The 22,576-nt window shown below is 60.5% G+C and overlaps 2 protein-coding genes across 5 annotated transcripts; both read left to right on the top strand.

The window, feature by feature from the left end:
* Window positions 1–885: 885 nt before the first annotated feature.
* On the top strand, window positions 886–4,244 carry CCDC106 (coiled-coil domain containing 106). The gene is made up of 5 exons (XM_027097355.1): window positions 886–1,008; window positions 1,153–1,260; window positions 1,347–1,523; window positions 2,639–2,851; window positions 3,363–4,244. The coding sequence occupies exons 1-5, from the start codon at window positions 975–977 to the stop codon at window positions 3,677–3,679; spliced, it is 849 nt and encodes a 282-aa protein (XP_026953156.1). The 5' UTR covers window positions 886–974; the 3' UTR covers window positions 3,680–4,244.
* A 564-nt stretch (window positions 4,245–4,808) lies between these two features.
* U2AF2 (U2 small nuclear RNA auxiliary factor 2) lies at window positions 4,809–22,225 on the top strand. Of its 4 annotated transcripts, none has more exons than XM_027097352.1 (12): window positions 4,809–5,908; window positions 9,712–9,847; window positions 10,463–10,507; window positions 10,799–10,902; window positions 11,232–11,383; window positions 12,811–12,927; window positions 13,100–13,238; window positions 17,468–17,547; window positions 17,626–17,748; window positions 18,047–18,133; window positions 18,402–18,650; window positions 21,476–22,225. In XM_027097352.1, exons 1-12 carry the CDS (start codon window positions 5,860–5,862, stop codon window positions 21,608–21,610), a joined length of 1,416 nt encoding a protein of 471 aa, XP_026953153.1. In that variant the 5' UTR covers window positions 4,809–5,859; the 3' UTR covers window positions 21,611–22,225. The 4 variants fall into 4 exon arrangements, with proteins under 4 accessions (XP_026953153.1, XP_026953152.1, XP_026953154.1 ...); XM_027097351.1 differs by having other exon boundaries at window positions 18,047–18,145; XM_027097353.1 differs by lacking the exon at window positions 10,463–10,507 and having other exon boundaries at window positions 5,860–5,908; window positions 21,476–21,610.
* Window positions 22,226–22,576: the final 351 nt, after the last annotated feature.

Raw genomic sequence — 22,576 nt, 5'->3', positions numbered from 1 at the left:
TGCAAGGGGCCATCGCGCAAGTGCGGCCCCGGCCTCCGCCGCAAACGGCCGGCCTCATCTGGGGCCGGGGACTCCTGGAGGAGGCACGCCAACTGGCGCATCGGGCGGTCCTGGCGTCCCTGCCTTTCCCATCGCCCGGCTCCGAGACTCGCCGCCTCTGCCGCCCTGCCCGCGGGTGTGCGGTCGCTTCCCTCCGCTCCCCGTTATTCTTTGCAGACGCTCCCCGGCGCCGGGCATGGGCGCCGCCGCCGCCGCTGCCGTCGGTCCTCGGGCCGGATTCCGCGCGCGGGTGGGTGAGCGTGGGGCCCCGGCCAGTCCGACCCCGGGCACCTGCGGGCCGTGGGGGCGGTGGTGGCCGCGTCGGCACCTGCGGCCAGGTGCATCCCCCGCTGAGACCACTTGCCACCGTCGCTCCCCCTCCCACCCGCGGGACAAAGGGCGGGGGCGGGGGCGCATCCCCACTCACGACCTTCCCCCGCACTGCGCACGCGCCCAGCTCCCCAACGGGCGATCGCCTTGATCGCCCACGCGAGTGCGTGGGGTGACCGGGGGTGGGGAGGCGCGGCTCGTGGCTTGGGCCCCCACCCTGCGCCTGGAAGTTGGGGGCACACTCTCCCTCCCCCGCACCTCTCACTTCTTTGGCCCCGAGGCGACCTGTGATGAGGTTCTGTCCTATTTCGGCCAGGATGTGCCTGCTCTGTCGACCCCACCGGTCCTTCTTCTTCCAGCACCCTCGTTCTCTAGAGTCTAGGAGTTTGTAACCCCAGGGGTCCTCCCTCAGTCCTGAGGGGTCTGGGTCCCCTCCTCCATCAGACCCAGGAGTCCCGGCCCTCAGCACGCCCTCCCGCAGTCGTGAGCCCCAGCTCCCCCGGGATGTCCCCGAGGAGTCCGTCTGTGTTCCTTCATCTGTGGCTGCTGTTTCTGTCCAGTGCCCCTGAGGCTCTCAGCTGCTGGGGTCCGCAGGAGGCCGCACCATGAATGAGCGAAACATTAGCCGGAGGAGGACAGGTGAGGAACTGGACCTTGCTCCACCCTTGGTCCCACAGCTGCTGCCCGTTGTCCCTGCCCTTTCCTCTCCAGGGCTGCGTGGTTGGGGGCTGGTCCGAGGCTCCTTGGGACTTCCCTGGGGTGACCCCGGCCTCTTTTTTCCAGTGAAGAAGGACAATGAGGCCTTCGAGATTTCCATCCCCTTCGACGAGACGCCCCACCTAGACCCACAGATCTTTTACAGTCTGAGCCCCTCTCAGGGAAACTTCGAGGGTGAGTTGGTTGAAAGGGGACTTGAGTCAGGCAGGGGTGCAGGGCCCTGAGGCCTGGGGTCGACCAGGGTCCTCTGCTGTCCCTAGAGCCTCCGGGGGCTGCGTCCCCGACTGTGGCCCTGATGAACGGTGTTAGGGCCCAGCTGCACATGGCCCTGGAGAGGAACTCATGGCTGCAGAAGCGCATTGAGGACCTGGAGGAGGAGAGGGACTTCTTGCGGTGTCAGCTGGACAAGTTCATCTCCTCTGCCCGCATGGATGCAGGTGAGGCCGCCAGTCCCCTCCCCATCTCACTCCTGGGCCCCGGCACCCAGCTCGGCCCTCCTCAGGGACACAGGACCCTTCTCACCCACACTCATCCTCTGGCGGCTCAGGGGGACCTGTCATTTTGCCCGCTCCTTGCACCTGTGGCCATGTCTGGGGCTTCAAGCCCAGCTTCCTTCCTGCTTGAGTCCTTCTGCTGCTGGACAGGACACTGTGCCCTGCTGGTCCATGTATTCTGAACACTGTCCCATCCCCTTCCCTTATAGGGCTTGTCTCTGCCAAATCTTTAGCTGTGTTTTGGTGGATCCAGACTGTCCTCTCCCCTTCCTGCCGTTCAGCCCCTGGCTGGCTCCCTCAAAAGCTTCCACTTCCCTCTCTGTGAAGTCAGCTGAAAGTCTGGGCAAAGGGCCTGTGTTCTTTCAACACCTACTTTACTGAGGACCCCTCTGCTCTTGAGCCACCTCTAGCCTGGGTTGCTGGGGCCTCCCACCATCCACCCACACTGACGGGAACCTACCAAGGATGGTCAGGCCCAGGGGCTTCTGGATTTCCTCGGTGGGAACCCCAACACTGGACCTCCAAACCCACCCTTCGGAGGGCCCTGCCGGGAAGAACCCCCGCTGCTTCCTCTGTCTGGGTGAGGGTGGGCGCCCACCTGCCCTTCCCAGCGCACTAGACCCAGAGACTAAGGTTTCCCTCCGGGTCTGCACTCCCACGCCTACCCAGGCTTTGCCTGCCTCCCCGCTTATAGAGGCCTCACTGGGTCCCCAGAACACCCCTCCTCCACCGTGGGAACCCCACAAAGTCAAAGACTGTCTCGAGGTCCCCGGGACTCTCTTGGTCCACTGGGCCCCTCCCCCAGACCTCTTGCCACTGAGTTGAGGAGCATCCTCAGCCCATGCCCCACCCCACAGAGACTTGGGATCTCTGTCCCCAAATCCCAGCTGCTTGTGGAACTTCAGCATCTACAGTGCACTTCCTGCCTGTTCCCTCCTTGGGGACCCCTTCCTGGGGACCTGTGTGACAGTGCTGTCGGTCCCCACCTGGCCGACTCCTCCTCCCTCCCTCCTGTTCGTGAAGTTCACGCATGCGCGTGTCTCCTCTCACCTCTCCAGAGGACTACTGCCGGCTGAAGCCTGGGCCCCGGAGGGCTGAGGGGGACGGCAGAGGCGGGGCTGGGGGCGAAGCCTCAGACCCCGAGTCGGCTGCCTCCTCACTCAGCGGAGCATCTGCACAAGGCAGTAACGGGGAGAGGAAGAGGCAGAAGCAGAAAGGGGGCACTGGCCGGAGGCGCTTCGGGAAGCCCAAGGCCCGAGAGAGGCAGCGGGGTAAGCGAAGCACAGGGGGTGGGGGGCTCTGGGGCTCTGGGCTGGGGACTTGCTGTGACCTCCAAGGAGCTCCCCCTTGTCCCCCCAAGCCTTGGTCTCCCCATCAGCAAAGAGACCAGACCTGGTTGTCTGTCCCGGCCTCCACGTGTGGTCCTGGTTTACAATCCTTAAATCTGTGTCCACCCTCACCGCCGCCTGGGGCTTGACCTTCCTGAGCCTTGGGCTCCTGTCAGTAACAGGGGAGGGGGCGATGGCCCAGATGGGCTGAACTCCACCCTTGAACCCACTCCCTCCTTCATTTTTCCTCCTCATCCCCCTCCCTGGGCTTGCCTTCTCTGATTTTCCTCTGGTCCGACTTCTGTCTACATTTCTTCCGCCTCTTGTAACTCTCACTGCTTTTCCTCGTTCTCTGTTTTGTTCTCCTGATCTTCTGGCCTCCCCTTCCCACTTCCTCTCTCTGCCCCCCCCCCCCCCAATGCCTCTCTCTCGCTCTCTCCCCTCGGCCCTGCAGTGAAGGACGCCGACGGTGTGCTCTGCCGCTACAAGAAGATCCTGGGCACCTTCCAGAAGCTGAAGAGCATGTCTCGAGCCTTCGAGCACCACCGAGTGGACCGCAACACGGTGGCGCTGACCACGCCCATCGCGGAGTTGCTCATCGTGGCCCCCGAGAAGCTGGCGGAGGTGGGCGAGTTCGACCCCTCCAAGGAGCGTCTGCTCGAGTACTCGCGCCGCTGCTTCCTGGCCCTGGACGATGAGACCCTCAAGAAGGTGCAGGCCCTCAAGAAGAGCAAGCTGCTGCTTCCCATCACTTACCGCTTCAAGCGGTGATTCCGCCCCACCTGGCCCGGGACACGCCCCCGGCCCCTCTTTCCCTCCCCCTCCGCCCTCTCGGCATTGGTCAAGCGTGTGTAGGAGTGGTGGGCCCTCACGAGGGCATGGGGGCGGATGGGTGGCCTGTTTCTGCGCGTGCCTCTCTCCCTCCCCTCCTGCGGACCGCCACCCCCTTCCCGGGTCCCTTGTATATAGATCTGCCCCTTTGCCTCTCTCATTCTTAGCATCCTCCCCGTCCTCCGCATTCCCTGGGGTGGGGGCGGTCCAAGAACTACTGTCCAGGGGCCGGTTTCTGCCCTTTCCTAAACACTGGCACCCCCTCCCACCTGAGCGGCACCGTCCTGCCGTCACCCGGCCCTTGCTCCTGGGAAAACTGCGGGACTGCGAGGCGAGGGCACTGTACATACCCCGTTGCCGCCCCCAGCCCCAAGGAGAGGCTGGCCCACCTGCCCGCCCTGCAAGGAGCTCCCAAACCGCGTTCCGGGACCGCCTCGAGTCCACGTGAAACAGATAATTATTAAGTGAATTTAAATTAAAAAGAGATGATAAAATTTGGAATAAACTGGGCCCCGGCCTTTTCCTGGGAGGGGGTGGCCGTTGCCGCGAAGACGGTGACGGAGGCTCTGAGGGGTTCCGGGGCACGGACGCTCAGGCGGGAAACGGGGAGGTTGGGGAGACAGGGTGTAATTAGCTCCCCGGAGACAGGGGTGGGAGGGGAGAAGGAGCTGTGCCCTGGGGAACTCGGAGGGGCAGAGCTCCGGAAAAAAGGCGTGAGCACTACCCGCTGGGCTACTTGGACTAGAGGCACGGAGGCAGGAGGCGCGTCTGAATGAAACCTCTGGCGGAGGCGGCCAACGAGGGGAACGGGGACTCTCTGAGCGTAGGCTTCCGCCAGGAGGCGGTAAAGCGAAATTATCTGCCTCCCGGAAGTGTCCGCTACGTCGCCTGCTGCGCCTGCGCGGCGGGTGGGTGGGTGGGGCGGGCGCGCTTGTGTGGTTGCCATGGCAACCAGGAGAGGGCGGCCTAGCTTAACGGTCGGGAATGCAGTACTTTCCCTGGAGGAAGGGAAAGACTCGCGCACGCGCTCTGGGGGCTCGGGAAGCGGGCACCCTTCCGGAACAGTTGAGAAACCTCGCCTCAGACCGGCTTCTACGCAGGCGCAGAAGCCCACCTCGCGCCCCGCCTCTTCCCCCTTGCGCAGGCGCACAAAGCCGCTCTGGCAACCTCCGCAGCGGCCGCGCGCACCCTTCACCCCGCTGGCTGATTTTGTCTCGCGCAACCTTCTTAGGCCCTCCGCAAGATCAGCCCTTCTTTTCCTCCCCTTTCCCCACCCGGAGAGTCAGGTTCCGAGAGCCGGGACCCTGCCCCTTCTCCGTTTCCCTTCCCCTGACCCACCTCTCCTCTGTCCTCCCTCCCTTTTCGGTTCCCGGAGCCGGAAGGAGCCGAAGTGCCGACGGAAAAAGTCGAAGTTATCTCCTGTGAGTGAAGCCTTCCCGAAGCGGTGGCGGAAGGAGCCGAAGTTCTCCGAGAGGGGAGGAGGGTGCTCCTGGCATCTCCGGAAAGAGCCGAAGTTTGGAAACGAGCTTAATCTCTGGCTGGGTCTGAGGGCGAGCTCCGGAAGCCTTCGGAAAGTGACGAAGTCCGGGACGGTTAGGCTTGTCGGAAGTAGCCGATTGCTTGGACAGGGCCGGCGGAGAAGAGCGGGGAGAATCTGCGCAAGCAAAGACTGGGACAATTTCAATTTTCGGAAGGAGCCGAATTCTTAGAGGGGGCTGGGTGCAGAGGAACGCGAGGATCTACGGAAACATCTGAACGTTGAAGAGCTAATATCCGAAAAGTTACGAAAACCTGGGGAGGCGGCGAAACCCTCGCTTCGGGTGTTTTCGGAAGCAGCCGTAGCTGCTGCTCCCGAGGCTTTCCTCTACGGTCCGGAAATAGCCGACGCGTTTCGGAGCCAGGCCCGGGGGGGGGAGGGGCACCTCGCGGGCGCGCAGGCGGGGAGAGGGGCGGAGCTGGGGTGGGGCGGGCAGCCCGGGCTTGATTAGGTAGGAGGCGGTGGAGCGCCGGCGGCGGCCGGAAGTAGCCGAAGCAAGCGGCGGAAGTAGCCGAAGCGGCCGGAGCGGGCGCGCGGCAAGGCGAGGCGAGAGCTCCACAGGGCCCTACGCGGCCGCCTCAGCATGTCGGACTTCGACGAGTTCGAGCGGCAGCTCAACGAGAATAAGCAAGGTGAGGGCGCCGGGGGTGCGGGACGGCGGGCGGGGCGACTCTTGGCTTCCCTCCGTGTCCCCCGCCATTTTCCTCCTTGCTTCCCCCTCCTCTCAGGGCCGCGCGGCGCCCCCCCCCCACCAAGTCCCGCGGCGCGCGCCTCGCTCACGTGACCTCCCGGCGTGCCGCCGCGCAGGAGGGGAGGGGAGGGAGCGGCGAGCGCAGGCCCGGACGCATGCGCTCCTTTTTCCGCGCCCCACGTGGCCTCCGGCACGCGCGGCGGGCTCGCCGGGTGTTCCCTCGCGGACTTAGGTTTTTTTAATCTGGAAAGGAGATTATATAGATTCGGTTTCGCACCTCCTCCTTTTCTACGGCTGCCTTGGCACTTCCGCTTCCGGCCGGGCCCGCGGCCCGGGTCTCCACGCCCCCTTTGTTCCAAAATGGCCGTTGTGGGACCCCCTTCACGTGGGCACGGGCCGGGCCGCGCGGGGGGGGGGCGCTTGTAGCACCGCCGCCCTTTGCGCCTGGTCCTGCGGACCGGCCGCCAGTGTCACGCCGGGCCGCTGCCGTGGGGCGCCAGGGTCGGCGCTTGTGGAAGAGGCCTCATTGTGCGTGCTCTGTGTTCCTCTCACACGCCTGTACCCCTTTCTCGGGGTTCTGGCTCTCCCGGCGATCACAGTGCGGAATGTTGGCGTTCCATCGCTCCCTAGCTAGAGAGGCAAACCCCACGTCCTGTAGGATCGCAGCTCGGGATACCTAGACTCAGCTTCGTAAATCTCAGCGTGGAGGGGAGGAGACTGAGGCTGAGCGAGTAGGGGGCCCTGGTTCAGTCGGGAGGGTGGGAGGCACGTCCCCCTCGGGTGACGCCGAGTCCAAGCACGGGGCCGTGCTAACGCTGATTACTTTGGGGGCCCCAAAAATGTCAGCACTGAGAGAAGCGTTAGATAGTTAACAGGTTTCTTTTGTCTCCTTATTCCGATTTGAGAGTGAGGAAGCTAGGCCGAGGGAAGGTGGTAGGCTTGAGGCTTAAGCTACCTGTGTTCGGAGGGCCCCATGGGGCGCTGGGATTCCCCTTTCGGCCCACCCTAGAGTGGGGTAGGGGGTGGCTGGATTAGGAGACAAGAAGTCACGTTTCGGGGTGCCCACGGGGTGTCTGTACGTACATGATGTACCGTTTAACAGTACAGGCTTTGGAGGTGAGCAGACCTGGGTTTTAGTACCTACTTCATTGCTCAGTAGTTGTATGCTTATTTTTTTTGTATGTGTAGGGTGACTTTTTTTGTTTGTTTTTGTCGTTGGGATGTTGGAATAAACAGGGATGATAGAAATAATAGTTGCAGGTAAACTTTGAGCATGTGTCAGGCACTTTGCTAAGCTCTTCTGCACAGTTTTTCTAAGTGGATCTTGCAACAGCCCTATGAGGCTGAAGTGATTTCCTGTCCTTTGCAGAGGAGGAAACAGGCTCAGAAAGTAAAAACTTTCCCACGTTTCAGCTGATCAGAGGTAGAGCTGAGATTAAATGGGGCAACATATGTAAAGTGTGTGGCACGGGGGTTGGCATACGTTAAGTGCCCGATTAGTGATATTTTTTATTGTGAAATAATTCCTAGTGTAATTTCTTATTTAGGGAGGAAGTACAGAGGCAGGTTTTCAGCTCACTCAGAGATGGTGTTAGAGATGGGGAAAGGCAGGGAAAGTTGCTTTCCAAACGTCCTTCTGCCGGGTCCCACACCTGATGGTAAGCATGAGTCTCATTTAAAGAAGAGAAAAATGAGGTTTAAAGGTTTGGTTGCTGTTGCATGGTTTTATGCAGAAAAGCTGAAACCGATCCCGAGTCTGCCTGGGCTGCAAAGCCATGTTCCGCTAGGCTGGAAAGCCAAGTGGAACTGATGGAGCCTTCCTTGGGGCACTTGCAGGTGTGCTGCCTGCTTTCTCCCTGGGTGTTCCTACTGGTACTGGGGGGCCAGGCCCTCAGCCGGGGCATGTCCCTTGGGTTGGTGGAGTTGTTCCCACAACAAGGTGGCCACAGCATTTTGAGCAACTGTAGCTCCCTTTTCTGTTCTGATCTGTGCTGTATCAGTGGGTGTGTGTGTGGGGGGGGTGTTACTCTTGCCTCAGGGGGAAGCTTTGCCCATGTGTTGCTCTGCCCATGGGTCTTTGTGCCTGTGGGTCTTTGTCTCTGCGGTCCCGCTTCCTCCAAGTGTCAGTCTGTGTCTCCAGGGAATTAATTTCCTTTTCTGTGTCCCAGGCACCCAGCAGGTGCCACTGTTTCCTCTGTGTTCGTCGCTTTCCCTGCTTGTCTGTTTTAGAGCCTAAGCCACAGGAAAGGGTCTCCTGCTCACAACCTGCCCGTCTCACAAGCATGGAGCCAGAGGCCCAAAGCCTCTGGCCAGGGCTCCTCCCTGGGCCCAGTGCCATGACTCTGTGCTTACCTCTGGCTTCACACTGCTTGCCCGTTCCCTCCTGTCCCCTCCAGGTGCCAGTTTTCAATTTATTTTTTATGTTTAGTCTTTTTATTTTCAAGGAGGCAATCCCACTGTCGTTAGTGGTTCCAGTGTTTTAGGAGTATTGTCCGCTGCTTAGCTGCCTTAGCTGACATTTCAAGGTTCACATTCAGGCTTCACCATTTTCATGCTTTTTGGCTCTGGGTAAGTCACGTGATCTCTCTGCACCTTAGGTTTCTCATCTCTTACGTGAGCAAGGCCCCCTCCCCAGTGTTTTCCCGAAGTAACAGTAAGGATCGAGTGCAAGTAAAATTAGCGCAGAATATGGTTTTAGGCGGCATCCCGATGATTGCTACGACGTTTTTTCCTTTTTAAGGTGCAGGTTTATCCTGTTGTAGTGAGGTCCATGACATTCTCTTATTATCTGCACACACACACACCCCCCCCCCGCCCCCTGCCGCCCCGTCCCCAGACACGTGGTAAAGTTAACACATGTTTGAGGGGTAGTCGAGGATAGTTGAGGAATCAGTGGCGTCTTTGAACCGAGAAAATAGAGTACAAACAGCGTGGTGCAGGAGCTGCACCTCCTTCAGAGGGGGAGAGGTCTGCTGGGAGCCAAGGTTTCTGTGCTTTGCTGGCAAGGCTGTGCTCTGTTCCTAGGCGCCGCCCCCAAGGCGAGTGGGGGGAGGTTGAAGGCGCCAAGGGGAGCTCTGGAGAAAGCCCCCGCCCCAGCTCCTGCTGTCCTTGGCTCTGAGGGAGTGTGGGAATGGGGGGTAGTGGGCCGGCACCTCCCCCCCACCCCCCAGATTCTGAAAGACACGCCTTTCTGGAGGAGGGAATCCTGCATTGTTCAGCTGGTGGGGTGGGGATGGGCTGGGTGTCCCTGCTTCTCAGCGAAGCGGGTCCTGCCTGGTGCCTGACCCCGGGGCCTGATGGTGGGGCAGTGGGGGCCAGCTGGTTGAGGAGGTCTCCTGAGGGGCTGCTGGGTCCCTTCAGGAAAACATCATTGGGTCTCTTGATTCCCCAGCCTCTAGCCCTGCCCCTCTCAGGGACGACCCTGGGGTCAGGCCCCTCAGCCCTCGAGGGGGACCAGGAGCCAGCCTCCTCTGTCTTCTCTGGCTCCCCAGCTCCTCCTGAGCATCCTCAGGTACCTTACACCCCGGGGGCACTTCCAGGCCCTGTCCCCTCAGGTAACCAGCTCCCTCCCCGGTCCCGAGGGTCTTTGGACTCGCGTGTGGACCCAGGAAGCCTGCTCTCCCTTCCTCCATCAAGCCCCTTCCCCTTGGGGGTGGCCTCCCTGGGGCTGGGGCGAAGCCAGCAGTGCGCGGGTGGGCTGGGCCGCGGCATCCCTCAGCTCATCCTCTCCCCCGCCTTGCCCAGAGCGTGACAAGGAGAACCGGCACCGGAAGCGCAGCCACAGCCGCTCTCGAAGCCGGGACCGCAAGCGCCGCAGCCGCAGCCGGGACCGGCGCAACCGGGACCAGCGCAGCGCCTCCCGGGACAGGCGGCGCCGAAGGTACCAGGGCGGGGAGCGGGCGGCTGCGTCCCGGGGCTCTGGGGCTCCTCTCCGCGTGGACCTGGGGGAGGCGCTGCTGCTCATCTGTCTGAATCAGTTTCTTCCCTGTTCCTGGGGTTTCCTTCAGTTTCTGGTGGGTCGCTGGTGCGGCAGTTTCTTTATCTCCAAGGCGAGTCTGGTGACAGGGAGCTGCTCTGTCTGTCCCTTGGTGAGGGGCTCCCTCCCCTTCCCGGCCCTCTTGTGCCCCCTGTGCGGGTCTCCGGGGTGCCGACCTGGGAGGGGGACGGCGGTTTCCGCTCTAACGCCTCTTCCCTCCCCAGGCTCCCCTCTGTCCTCTCTGCCCCTTGGGTGAGGAAGGGCGGGATAGGTGGAAGTCCTGCCTCCTCCCACCTCAGTCTCTTCAGCTAGAAAGTGGTCTGTCTGGCCCTTCCTCCCTTCCTCTTGCTTGGGGGTGGGAGGCATGGGGGAAATGGCAGGGCCGAGGGGGTTTGCCCGCTGCTTGTTCACCTCGGCCCTGCCCCAGCCCTGGACTCAGCGGCCTTGGGGGGTGTGGTGTGTGGGGAAGACGAGGGTCCCCAGTCACCCCTCCCCACACCTTTCCCTCCCACCCCCCAGCAAACCTTTGACCAGAGGCGCTAAAGAGGAGCACGGTGGATTGATGTGAGCTTCTCCTCCTGCCCCTTCCGCCCTGACGTCCGTTCCCTTCGCCTCCCTCCCCGCTGTGCACCCTGCCCTGTCCTTGTCCAGCCCCGGCCCGAGCACTGGGGAGAGCCCACCTGCCTTGCAATAGCACCCTCCCCGGGCCTGGGCACGGCCCTGACCCGGATCCTCTCCCTCCTGGAGAGAGCCGAGCTGGGCGGGGGAGCCGAGGGGAACCTGGGGGGACTTGCAGGCCCACCTTTGGTCAGACTGAGGTCGCCCTGCCCCGCTCTCCCCTCCCCCCTCCCCCAGTCGTTCCCCCCGCCACGAGAAGAAGAAGAAGGTCCGTAAATATTGGGACGTGCCACCGCCCGGCTTCGAGCACATCACCCCCATGCAGTACAAGGCCATGCAAGGTAGGCTCCGGCCGCCGCCCCACATCTGCTGGTCCTCTGGCCCCCTTACCCTCTCGTGAGCTGGAGTGGTTGTATACTGGGGTGGTCAGGAAGCAGAGCCTCGGTTTTGGGGGGGGTGGCGGATGGGGTTTTCACCCTGGGTTTTCTGGCCTCTGCCTTTTGAAGCCCCTTGACAACAGCCCTTACTGTTGCAGTTGACAGCAGGGATGAAACTGTCAACAGACCTGGTTTCGCAGAGGCGGTGGTTGCCCATGTCTGGGAGGGCGCGGCTGCTGAGCCGCTCCACGGGCGCCCTGATGTCCTCTAATTCCCGTCTCTTCCTTTTGAAGCTGCCGGTCAGATTCCAGCCACCGCCCTTCTCCCCACCATGACCCCCGACGGTCTGGCTGTGACCCCGACACCGGTGCCCGTGGTCGGTAGCCAGATGACCAGACAGGCCCGGCGCCTCTATGTGGGCAACATCCCCTTCGGCATCACTGAGGTACTGCCTTCTCCCTGCCCTCCCCCTGCCCCTTCCTCTCCCTGTCCCCCCCACCTGTTCCTCCCCTTCCCTCCATTCCGTCCCCCAACCTGCACGGGTGAGACTCTGCTCCTGCAAGACCCCCCGGCCCCCTCCCAGACGGACCGATGGAGTTGAGCCAGCCAGGGGCCGGGCTGGGGGTGGCCCTCTCCCTCCCTCCTTTCCCTCTCCCGTCTCCCTTTCCCAACCTCCTCCAGCAACCCAGAGAGCAGGCACACACGTAACGTACCTACGAATCCACGAATCCGAATCCGTGTGGAGAGAGACAGAGAGGGAGACTCGGACACGCACACATGCACATGCACACGCACACGCACGCTCCCCCTCAGTGTTTCTGACACGCCTCTTGTTCTCTGCCGCCTGTGTCCCCCATCCTCTCCCCACATCCCTCCCATGGTCGCTGTTCTTTTATTTTTGATCGCCCCGACCTCCCCTCACCTTCCCTACCTCTCCTCTCCCCTTCCCCTCTCCCCCACCCCTTCCCGTGACACCCCCTGAGAATCCCGAGATCAAAGAGTTGTTTCCATTTCTCTTTAAAGTGAAATATTGTGGGGCTGAGATCCCTCGTAGCAACAAAAAATTTGCTACCGTCGTCGAAGGCAAGTAAGGTCCATTCTGACTTTCTCAACCTGCACTTTGCTACATTTGATAAACCAGCCCCCGGACTCCAGGGCCAGATTCCTCCACATCACTCTTTTCTCCTCCCCTCCCGCCCGCCCTTCCTCCCCAACCCTCTGCCCTGCGCTCCCCGCCTCCCGCCCTCTTTCCTCCATCCCTTTGCTCCTCTCTCTCTCTCTCTCTCTCTCTGTCTCTCTCTCTTTCTCTCTCTCTCTCTCACTCCCTCTCTCTCTCTCTCTCTCTCTCTCTCTCTCTCTCTCTCTCTCTTCTCTCTTTCTCTCTCTCTCTCTCTCTCACTCAATCGGGTTTCCTCTGTGTTCTGCCTGCTGCTGCTTTTCTACTTCCTTGCCATTTCTCTCTTGCTGTCGCCATTGGATGTTGCTTTTTCTCACACATTCCGTTTCCTTGTTCTCTGTTTTATGTTTTTTTTGCCTCTCCCTGTTGTTTGTCGCATCTTTCTTGAGCAATCTTTCTCTTTCCCCCTGGTTGGGGCCCTGTGGCTCTCTCCACACCTCCTGTCCCGCCTCCTGGTCCCTGGCTGTTTTCCTGCTGCTGCCTCCCCCCCACTTTCTCTGATCTTTCTCCTGCTTTTGTTCCTACTGTTGATCTCTGTGCCCCCACCCATATTCCACTGTTCCCTTCCCTCCCCCCCGCCCCCCATCCCTCTCCCCTTACCCCCAAACCCCTCTGTGTCTCCCTCTCTCACCCTTCCCCTCCTCTCTCCACCTCCCTTCCCCCGCCCCCCCCCCTGTCTCCTCTTCCCTCTGCAGGAGGCCATGATGGATTTCTTCAACGCCCAGATGCGCCTGGGGGGGCTGACGCAGGCCCCCGGCAATCCCGTCTTGGCAGTGCAGATTAACCAGGACAAGAACTTTGCCTTCTTAGAGGTGAGCCGGGCATGTGGTGGGGTCAGGCCCAGCCCGTTTGCAGCAGCCCTTGTTCCCACTGGGCTCTTCTGCAGTCCTTTCTCTACCAGGTTGCTGTCCCAGAGCCCTCGGGGGTTGGGGGGCTGGCTGGCCACTCACCCTGTCCCTTACCACCTCCTTTTCTTTCCTTCAGTTCCGCTCAGTGGACGAGACCACGCAGGCCATGGCTTTTGATGGCATCATCTTCCAGGGCCAGTCGCTGAAGATCCGCAGGCCTCACGACTACCAGCCCCTGCCTGGCATGTCAGAGAATCCCTCTGTCTATGTGCCTGGTGAGTGGGGAGCTTGCCCACCTTTCCCTCTGTAGGCCAGCTGGAGCTAACAGGGAAGCAGCACGAGTGCTTCAGAGGGGATGCGTCGTCTCATCCGGCCTTCGAATTTTTGGGAGTTGGGCGTCTCCCTGTTTGCAGAGGTGGCGCCCGGCACCCAGAGAGGGTGAGCTGTGGTCTGCTTGAGGACTCATAGCTTGTAAGTGGCGGAGCCAGGGCCAGACTGAACGTGTTGTGGGCAGTGAGAGGCCGCTGCTCTGGACCGCGGGGTCAGTACGAGCGTGGGTGAGCCTGTGTGGATGGGCAGGTGGTCAGTAGAGCTCCTGGTGCGGGGTCTGATGTGGATTTTCCGTCGACCCCTGTGCTCCGGGCCAGCCTACGCAGCCGTGTTTAGTACCACCTCAGGTCGGTAGGTAACATAGCAGACCTGGGGTCGGCAGAACTTTCTCCTGTAAAGGGCCAGAGAGTGACTGTTTTTTGCTCTGCAGGCCGCGTGGTCTCTGTTGAAACTACCCTGCAGTTGTAGCAGGAAAGCAGCCACGCGTGCTTCCTAAGCGAGTGGGTGTGGTTGTGTCCCGTATGCCTTAACATCCATGGATCCTGATGTTTGGGTGCCGTGTAAACGTTCACATGTGGTAAAACAACCTTTCAGAAAGCCTGCAGGCTGTACAGAAACAGGAACCTGCAGGCTGTTTGCTGACCCCTGTGGTTGACTGCCGAGTGGAAGTGAGGATTTGGGCCTGTGAGGGGCCCTGTTGGGGGCCGGGAACGCTGTGGGGTTGGAGGGGCCAGTGCTGCGGTAGCCGAGCTGGGGGCCCAGCTCTCAGGCAAAGGCAGGGTGAGCACTGGGTGCTCTGGGTGTGGGGGCCGTGAGCCCCACCCTTGGGGGCTGAGAACGTGGCGTTCTGCTGGCTGAGGCTTCACGCCGAAGGACACCTCTTGGAAACTGAGTTGGCTCTTCACTTTGTGAAATGGGGGATGTGGAGTCCAGAGAGGGTGGCACCTTGGGACTCAGGGCTGGGTCCCTGGCTCATCCCCAGTGTTTTCCACCGTACCAGTTTGGGTAAATTCAGCACATCTCTCTAGCTTATAAAAAAAAACTTGAGAAGTTACTGACTTTCTGACGCTCTACGTGCACGTATGTCTGTGGGGCCACCTCCCAGATCAAGCCACGGAACGTTCCTTTGTGTCTCTTTCCAGTGAATTCCCTGCGTTTTAACTCATTCCTATTTACACAGGAGCCCACTGCTTTTCCTGCTTCCTGGGCCAGCACAGTCCCAAGTGTGCCCCGTGGATCAGGTGTTCGTCATCGTGACTGTCCTGTAGTACAGGGTCGGCAGGTGACAACTAGGGGCCAGATCTTTAAGATCTATCGGCACGTAGCCACTCGCACTGGCGCGTGGTTTGAGTTGCTTTCGTGCTGCAGTGGCCCTTGACTCCTGTGGTAGGTGCTGGGGCACCCTCTCACGAAGGAGGGGAGTGAGGCAGGAAGCGAGCAGTGACGTGCTCAGAGGCGTGATTGCTGGGACCCCGGGTGGCGCAGCCTGACCGCAGAGTCTGCCTGGCCGTCTCCCGTGCTGCCCCACTTGTCACCTCTCTCCTGTGGAACCGGAGGCATCGCAGGGGCAGGGACAGTGTTCGGTCGCAGGCTCTGTTACTACGGCTGACCTCTTCTCTGGGATTTATCTCCCCAGGGAGGCCGGGGGTCCAGCCACCAGTGACTGGGCGAGTCTGTTCCTTCCTTGGGTGCCGGGGATGGCAGGAAAAGTGATGGTGGCTGCAGGTTAAACGTTGTCTGCAATAAAGGTCATATTTCGATCTAATGTTCGATAAACGGGAGAAGCATTTGATAAAAGCATTTGATAAAATTCGGCAGGCACGCTTGGTTGGAAAAGAAACAATGTAGGAACCTGGAAGGTAACTTCCTTGTCTTGGTAAAAGGGGACTGACCTGAAACTGAAAGTGTATATCATCTGCAGGGGTGAGACCTTAACTGCGCTCCCTGATCTCAGGCCTGACTGTGCAGTGGCCCTAAAGACGAGATGGAAACTGGGAGCAGGAAGGCGTAGCATCTTTGAATTTGTGAATTTAGCTTCACCCTGAGTGCCCGTCCTGCATCAGGCTCACTCCTCAGTTCAGGGGCGAATCTGACTCTGCCTCCAGAGGCCCCTACCTGTGGGGCTTCCTCCACTCCCCCAGGAGGATCCTACGAAGCAGTGCTGGGGGTGCCAGGGGCACAGCAGTGCACGAGGCGGTCACGGTCCTCCTGCCGAGGGGCAGGTGACGCTGCAGGTATGAGAAAGGATTGCTTGGCACCTGGGGGTCCAGGGCAGCCTTATGGGGGGTGGTGAGGTTTTAGAGGTGAAGGTGAGAGGTAGCCCCTCTGGAAGAGAACAGGTGTGTGAAGCAGGGCGGCGCCCAGAGCGTGCCGTCCGGAGATGAGCTGCTCGGGGCTTTGACTTTGGGCATCAACACCGGCCTGGGTTCCCCATTTATCTTGTGCTTTCCTGGTCGTGCGACCCTGAAGAGCAGGCCCTTCTCCCCTGGCAGAACCGAGTAAGCACGGAGGGGCTGTGGTTGCTGAGGCGCCGACCTGCTGCTCCCTCGTGCTGGCGTGGCCTGGGCTTCGTGGGGTGGTGAGCCTGGCCGCCAGCCCGCGTCCAGTGCTCGTGTGGCTCCGTCGTGCTCATCCACGCGCTCGGGGTGGGGGGTGCGAGCTTCTCCCCGTTCCACAGATGAGGTCACTGAGGCCCAGAGGAGCCTCACTCAGTCTCGTACCCCAGATTGGAGCCCAGGGAGCCCAACTCTGGTGCCCTCGGTGCCGTTTGCTTCCCTGAGGTGTGTGGTGGGGCAGGTTCCAGCCCCAGTGCTGCCACTCTGCAGTCTTGTATCCGCAGCCCGTGTCCTGTGACGGCACCCTTGCAGAGCCTTTCGCTCCCTGAGAGCTGCCTGTGAAGTTGGGGGTCCTGGAGTGTGTGACCTCACGTGGTACCTGCTCCCTGGGCCTCAGTCTCCTCCTGTTGTGCTGTGGGTAGGGGTGGGAGAACGTGAAACGAATAGCTGGAAGGAGTTCGGCCAGGGGTGCCCGGTGTGGAGTGCTCGGTCCGTGGCCCTGGCTCCCAGATGCTTCTGCTCATCTCTCCTTGCCCAGGCCACGTCTCAGAGGATTGCATGCCCCACCCCGATGGGGCTGGGCTCTGGTGGTTGGAGCGGCAGGGCCGGAGGGGCTGGACCGGTGGGTGGTGGTGGGAGAGGGAGCTCTTCTGTGGGCGCAGTGGCAGTGTCTGAGGCTCTTTCCCATCTCCCATGTCGCCTGCTCCTCTCCAAGGTCAGGAGGAGGTGGAGCGGGGCCACCTGGTGCCGGATTGCAGAGGAAGGCAAGGTGGTGCGTCTGGCAGTAGTGGGCCTAGTGGGCCTTGAACTCAAAGTCAACAGCAGGTCCGGCCGGGTGGGTGGTGGTCCACGTTTCTATCCTCTTTGTGTCTAGCCGGCGTCCTGGAGCTCTGTGTAGTTTAGGCCCTGTGGGGAGGCTCCAGGAATTGAAGGACAACGTTTTGGAAGTGTGCGAGACGTTGGGCTGAGTCCTGGCAGGCGCCCGAGTCAAAAGCTCAGCGGAGAGGGCAGGATTGGGGTGGACGCACGGTGGTCGTTAAACCTGCTTGGCTGATGTGGGCCCCGCCTTGCCAGGGTGCTGAGTGAGCCGGGCACGTCCCAGCTCTCACGGACACCGAGCAGCAGACTCCTCCGAGGTCACCTGTGACTGAGGCCAGAGAGCGGCTCGGGACACCTGTAGCTGTGCATAGCACAGGCCCACGGGGAAAGGTCGTGGAGGCTTCCTGGGGAGACCTGGTCTCAGCAGAGGCAGGTTGGGGGAGGGCTCTGAGTGGAGGCTTGAGGATGAAGGAGAGGTTGTGTATCCCCACGATGCCTCTCCAGCAGGCCGAGAGCCGAGGGAACCTGCCCAGGTGACGCAGCAGCAGGTGGCAGGTTGGGGTGTGAGCTCGTGTCTCTGACCCCAGGGCCCCGATGTGCCGCTGTGCTGGGGTCGCTCTGCGTCCCGAACGAAGAGTGCTGCCGGGGTGCGCCTCCGAGGCGGGGCTGGGGAGGGCGCATGGGTGGGAGGGACGTGGCCTGACCAGGGCTGCCGGGCCTCTCCCTGCAGACATCTGCCAGGGTCTGTGAAACGACCTGGTGCTGGCACTCACAGTCCGTCTGCTCCCTTCTGCCCTTAGGAGTCGTGTCCACCGTGGTCCCGGACTCTGCCCACAAGCTGTTCATTGGGGGCTTACCCAACTACCTGAATGACGACCAGGTAGACCCTTCGTCTCTTCCCGCCCCTCCCCCGTCACAGCCTTCGTCCATACTCTCATGGCGTCTTGGCCTGCCGCAGGTAAAAGAGCTGCTGACATCGTTTGGGCCTCTCAAGGCCTTCAACCTGGTCAAGGACAGTGCCACAGGGCTCTCCAAGGGCTACGCCTTCTGTGAGTACGTGGACATCAACGTCACAGACCAGGTGAGCCCTGGGACCCTGCGCTGGCGAGTCTGTCCTTGCCCTCACCCTGCTCTGTATCCTCGCTGAGGTCTCCCTTATTCAGGATGGGTGGGAGGAGGCCACCCCGAAGCAGGGCTGGGCATAGGGGCCCTTTTCCCTCGGTTCTAGCTCTTGCCAAGCTCTCACCCCTTTGCCTTGCCCTCTTCCCTATCAGTGTCCGGCTCTGGGGTAGTGGGGCTTGCGGGGGAGGTGTCAGGCTACTGGCCTCTGACCTGTACCTCTCTCCTGCGTGCCCCCATCCCGCGTTCTCCAAACGCAGGCCATTGCGGGGCTGAACGGGATGCAGCTGGGGGATAAGAAGCTGCTTGTCCAGAGGGCAAGCGTGGGAGCCAAGAATGCCACGCTGGTGAGCCCCCCGGCACGTCATCTTCCATTGGCTAGGGGACATCTGGGGGTGGGGGGGTGGGAAGGGGCCGGGGGGCGCGCTGGGTGGGCCGTCCTAAGCTCTGCCCCTGGCTTTCCTGGCCAGTGTTGGGAGTGGGTGCCTGGGTCTTCAAGGGCAGAGCAGGGTCTTTCCCTGGGATGGCGTCTTGGGGGAGGGCTCGGGGGAAGTGGGCATGGAGGGGGCGAGGGCGGAGCTGCCCCGTGACGCCCCTGCCCCTGCTGCCCCACAGAGTACCATCAACCAGACCCCCGTGACCTTGCAAGTGCCTGGCCTGATGAGCTCCCAGGTGCAGATGGGTGGTCACCCGACTGAGGTCCTGTGCCTCATGAACATGGTCCTGCCTGAGGAGCTGCTGGACGATGAGGAGTACGAGGAGATCGTGGAGGACGTGCGTGATGAATGCAGCAAGTACGGGCTCGTCAAGTCCATCGAGATCCCCCGCCCCGTGGACGGCGTGGAGGTGCCCGGCTGTGGAAAGGTGCGTGGGAGCGTGCTCTCGTGAGCGTCCCCTGTCCCCACACGTGTGCGGGCACACACCCACACCCTACTCTGACCCAGAGAGAGCGGGGCCTCTGGGGGCCCAGGCCTGCGGCGAGAGGCAGCGCGCGTGCTGTGCCGCTGTGGCTGAGGACTTGCCTCTTGCCTCTGTATAGAAGCAGCTTTGGTTCAGAACCTGGGTTTCATGTGATCTTGGGTAAGTGGTTTGGCCTTGTCTATGGAAGGGGGAGAAAAGTGCTAAAAATAGTCTCCAAAGCAGCAAACCCACCTGTGTCTTCCGTCCTGAGCTCTCACAGCAGCTCCGAGCCCTTCTCCACAGTTAGGTTTCTGATTTCTGGGGTCTGATTCTGAGCTCACCGAGTCACGTTGTCCCTGGCACTGTGCCAGGTGCCAGCATCTCACGCCCCCCCTTGGGATGCCTGCAGCATGTGTGGCTGCTCGCCTTGTGGGTCAGTGGGATGCCCACGTTAAGAGACAGCGCGTGTGCTGCTTCCGGTGGTGGCTGGGAGGGGAGCAGCGTCGCACTGGGCCCTGTGTTCAGGTAGGCAAGTCAGGAGCTGGTGAAGCCCGAGCGACACCCAGTTCTCGCGGCAGGCAGGTGGGGTCCTGGCAAGAGGCAGCGAGGTGGCTGGTGTAGCCGGAGGGGGTGAAGCGTGGGTGCTAGGAAGCATGCTGGCTGTTCTGAGTGAGGATGGGGGGAGCCTTCGAAAGCTCTTAAACGTGGGAAACACCTGGCACATCGAGGTGGTGCCTTACAGTGGGGGGGTGGGCATGGAGTGCAAAGCAGAGCTGGGAATTTGGAGGGGTGGGGGGTGACAGCCGTGTGATGTTTGGAGCTTTGGGTACTAACGGCTTGTGGTCATCTGGGTGAAAGACGGTGACCTGATTCAGAGCAGGCAGGAGGATGAAGAGAAGTCAGTGGCCTGTGAATGCCGGGACCGGCCTGTGAATGCCGGGACCATTGCGGCTGATCTGGGTGTGCCGGGGAGGGGGAGGAGCCAGTGAGATGCTCATCTCAGCCTTCTGGGTTTGGTGACCTGGCAGAGATGGCAGGTGAGAAGCAGGGGACCTGAGCAGGTCTGCGGGGGAGGGACGATGGTCAGTGTTGGGGGGCTGGCTTTGAGGTCCTGAGACCCCAGCAGAGATGTTGCGGGGAGCAGTGGGCTGGACAGAGGTGCTTCCAAGTTTGAGGTCTGGTAGGCACCCTGATCCCTGTTCAGGTGTCAGGCTGGACAGACTTGCCGAGGAGCAGTGGAAAAGCATCGCAGGTGGGGGCAGAGGGGGGTGGGGCGGGGGCAGGAGGGGAGGGTGGGCTGCACTGGGTTTGGCCTGCGCTCCTACCTGCCCCTAACTGCTGCACTGGAGACACTCCGTCCATGACAGGTCAGTCTCCTTAGTGCAGTCGTGGCTCGAGAGAGGAGAGCCTGGAGGCTGCCTGGGGGCTGAGGACGTGTTTGGGGGGGGACTAATTGAAAGACCCGGTCTGGTCTCAGGGATCAGTCTATGTGATTTGTTTTCAAACTTTATCATCATTCTTTTCAAACGTAGGAGTTGAGAGAAACCGTCGTGGCGATAGAGTTAAGGTTATAGTATAATTTTTTTTTTTTTTTTTGTATAATGTTTTTAAAGTCGTATTCTAGTATGTGTAGCAGTGTCTTAGTGGCCCGTCGCCCAGCTTCAGGTTACCAATATCTTATCATTCATGATTTCTATATATTCAGCTTCCCATCCCCCTTCCCCCCCCCCCCAAAAAAATATATTCTCATAAATCACTTAAGTACAGTTCTCTATCTGAACTCCTGATGTCTTGGGCCTGGTCACTCTTGCTTTGGGGCCTGTGCTGTGTGCTGTAGGATGTTTAGCCCCATCCCAGCCTCCACCCACTAGATGCCAGTAGTGTTACTCATGCCTTTGTGACAATGAAAATCATCTCTAGACATTGCCAAATGTCCCCTGGGGACAAATTCACCTTGGTTGAGAACTACTGCTATAAACAGATGACTTTAAAAAATTATTTTAACAAAACCATACAGTACCATTAGTACGTTAACAAAATTACCATTAGTACCTGTCTACCCAAGCCATGTTCCGATTTCCCTTACTGTCTCAAAAATGTCTTTTTATAGCTGCTTTGATCAAAATAAGGAACCCTGCAGTTTGGTTTCAAACTTCCTTAAAATTTATCAGTTTTGTCACTTGTTTTGTTTTGTTTTGTTTTGCAAGCCGTTTTGCTTGTTGAGGCATTAGGGGGCATGTTTTTATAGAACTCCCCATGTTCTGAATTAGGCTGGTTATATCCACCCCTCCCTCCACTTCTGTAACTGGTGGTTCAAGAAAGATGAGAAGCTTGAGCAGATCAAGGTTCAGGTGTTTTTTTGTTTTTTTTTGAATCAACCTGCGTTTGAGTACTAATTTGTCAGCTTTCCTTACTTCATCCCTTGTCTGGGGGAGACACCCATGGCCCTTGGGGTGGCTGGGGGAGCACCCAGCATGGTGCCTGGTACAGGGGAGACACTCAGCATAAGTGACCAGTCTCCTTGAGCTCACCCCTGTCCCCTGCCCTTTGGGGCTCTTGACTTAAGCTTCCTCTGCTCTCATTCTCCATGCCAATGCATGTCTCTGTCTTCTGTCATTCTTTGATCCTGGGGTGCTGGAGGATGTTTGGTAAACCTCCCTCCCTCCCTCTCCCTCCCGCGGAGTTCTGGGTTTGGGTAGATAGATGCTGGCTGGTTGCTGTGAGTGAACCGGCGCATCCTTGGAGGCCGGGAGGCCTTGGTCTTCACAACCTGCGTCTTGTTCCCACAGATCTTCGTGGAGTTCACCTCTGTGTTTGACTGCCAGAAAGCCATGCAGGGCCTGACGGGTCGCAAGTTCGCCAACAGAGTGGTTGTCACAAAATACTGTGACCCCGACTCTTACCACCGCCGGGACTTCTGGTAGAGGCGGCGGGGGAGGGCAGGGGCAGGGCTGGCTGGGGCTTCTCCCCCTCCAGCTCCCCCTCTTTTCCCCCTCTGAAGACGATGGGCAGAGGAGTGACAGCCGAATGACAGCCGGCAGCAACTGGAATGGCACCGATTAAGGGTGGGGGGGGGGGGGGGGGGGGGGGGGGACGGGGGAAGTGCGCACACAGACCCACACAGACACATGCACCCACAGACACAGAGGGAAGGGGTGGGGAGGGGGTGCACAGCAGGGCGGGGTCGGACCCCCACGGCCCTTCCCCAGAAGTCTCTCTTCCCTTACGCCCCCTTTCGCTCCCCTTCCCCACCGTAGAAACATAGCGTGTTTATATTTTATGGCCAAATGATTTTGAATTTTGTTGTCCGGCCCCGATACCCTGCTCTCCCCTTTCAGGACCACAGCTCCTGTCCCTTTTGGCCTCTGGTCCTCTCCACCGTGTCCTCCCTGGTTTCTTACATAGTTGATTCTCTCCTCTTTAGTCTCCCCAGACCTGCCCCCCACCCTGTGGCCCCTGTCCCTCTCCTACTCTCTGTGGCAGTTTCATATTTGCTAAGACGAATTTGCTCATTAAACATTTTGTTGTATTTTACTTTATGGAGCTGCTCCGTGTCCGGTGTGTGTAACCCCCTCCCCTCCAGTTCTCAGGGGTTCCCTTGGCCCCAGGCTGAGGCTTGGCCTTGGGAGGCCCAGCTGTCCGCACTGTCGATCTGGCACGGGTACCCGTGCCCTTGGCACACCCGAAGTGGCACACCCCGCCTGCGTGGCCTGCTCCTCTAGGACGGGCGTAGGGCGTGGCCCTGGGGAGGAGGGTGCAGTGGACGGGCCCCCGTATGAAGTGGGGAGGGGCGCATCCGGCTGGCCCTGTGGGCGCAGGAGTTCAGATCGTCCCAAGGCACCGCGGTGGGGCACGGTCTAGCGGGCCTGGGGCTACCGTGCGGGGGCGGA

This window comes from Aethalodelphis obliquidens, unplaced genomic scaffold (assembly GCF_003676395.1).
Source record: "Aethalodelphis obliquidens isolate GAN/ISIS:26980383/991018 unplaced genomic scaffold, ASM367639v1 scaffold113, whole genome shotgun sequence".
In the NCBI taxonomy this organism is placed as follows: domain Eukaryota; kingdom Metazoa; phylum Chordata; class Mammalia; order Artiodactyla; family Delphinidae; genus Aethalodelphis; species Aethalodelphis obliquidens.
The sequence above is the reverse complement of the archived record's forward strand: the minus strand, read 5'-3'. Positions and strand labels throughout refer to the sequence as shown.

What these genes read in the sequence shown, in the direction of transcription:
- U2AF2 (XM_027097349.1), top strand. Translation starts at nt 5,860, where the DNA reads ATGTCGGACTTCGACGAGTTCGAGCGGCAGCTCAACGAGAATAAGCAA. An exon ending in GCAGTACAAGGCCATGCAAG is followed by an intron (nt 10,903 to 11,231) that starts GTAGGCTCCGGC and finishes TTCCTTTTGAAG; the next exon opens with CTGCCGGTCAGATTCCAGCC. An exon ending in AGAACTTTGCCTTCTTAGAG is followed by an intron (nt 12,928 to 13,099) that starts GTGAGCCGGGCA and finishes TCTTTCCTTCAG; the next exon opens with TTCCGCTCAGTGGACGAGAC.
- CCDC106 (XM_027097355.1), top strand. Translation starts at nt 975, where the DNA reads ATGAATGAGCGAAACATTAGCCGGAGGAGGACAG. An exon ending in CTCTGCCCGCATGGATGCAG is followed by an intron (nt 1,524 to 2,638) that starts GTGAGGCCGCCA and finishes TCACCTCTCCAG; the next exon opens with AGGACTACTGCCGGCTGAAG. An exon ending in GGCCCGAGAGAGGCAGCGGG is followed by an intron (nt 2,852 to 3,362) that starts GTAAGCGAAGCA and finishes TCGGCCCTGCAG; the next exon opens with TGAAGGACGCCGACGGTGTG.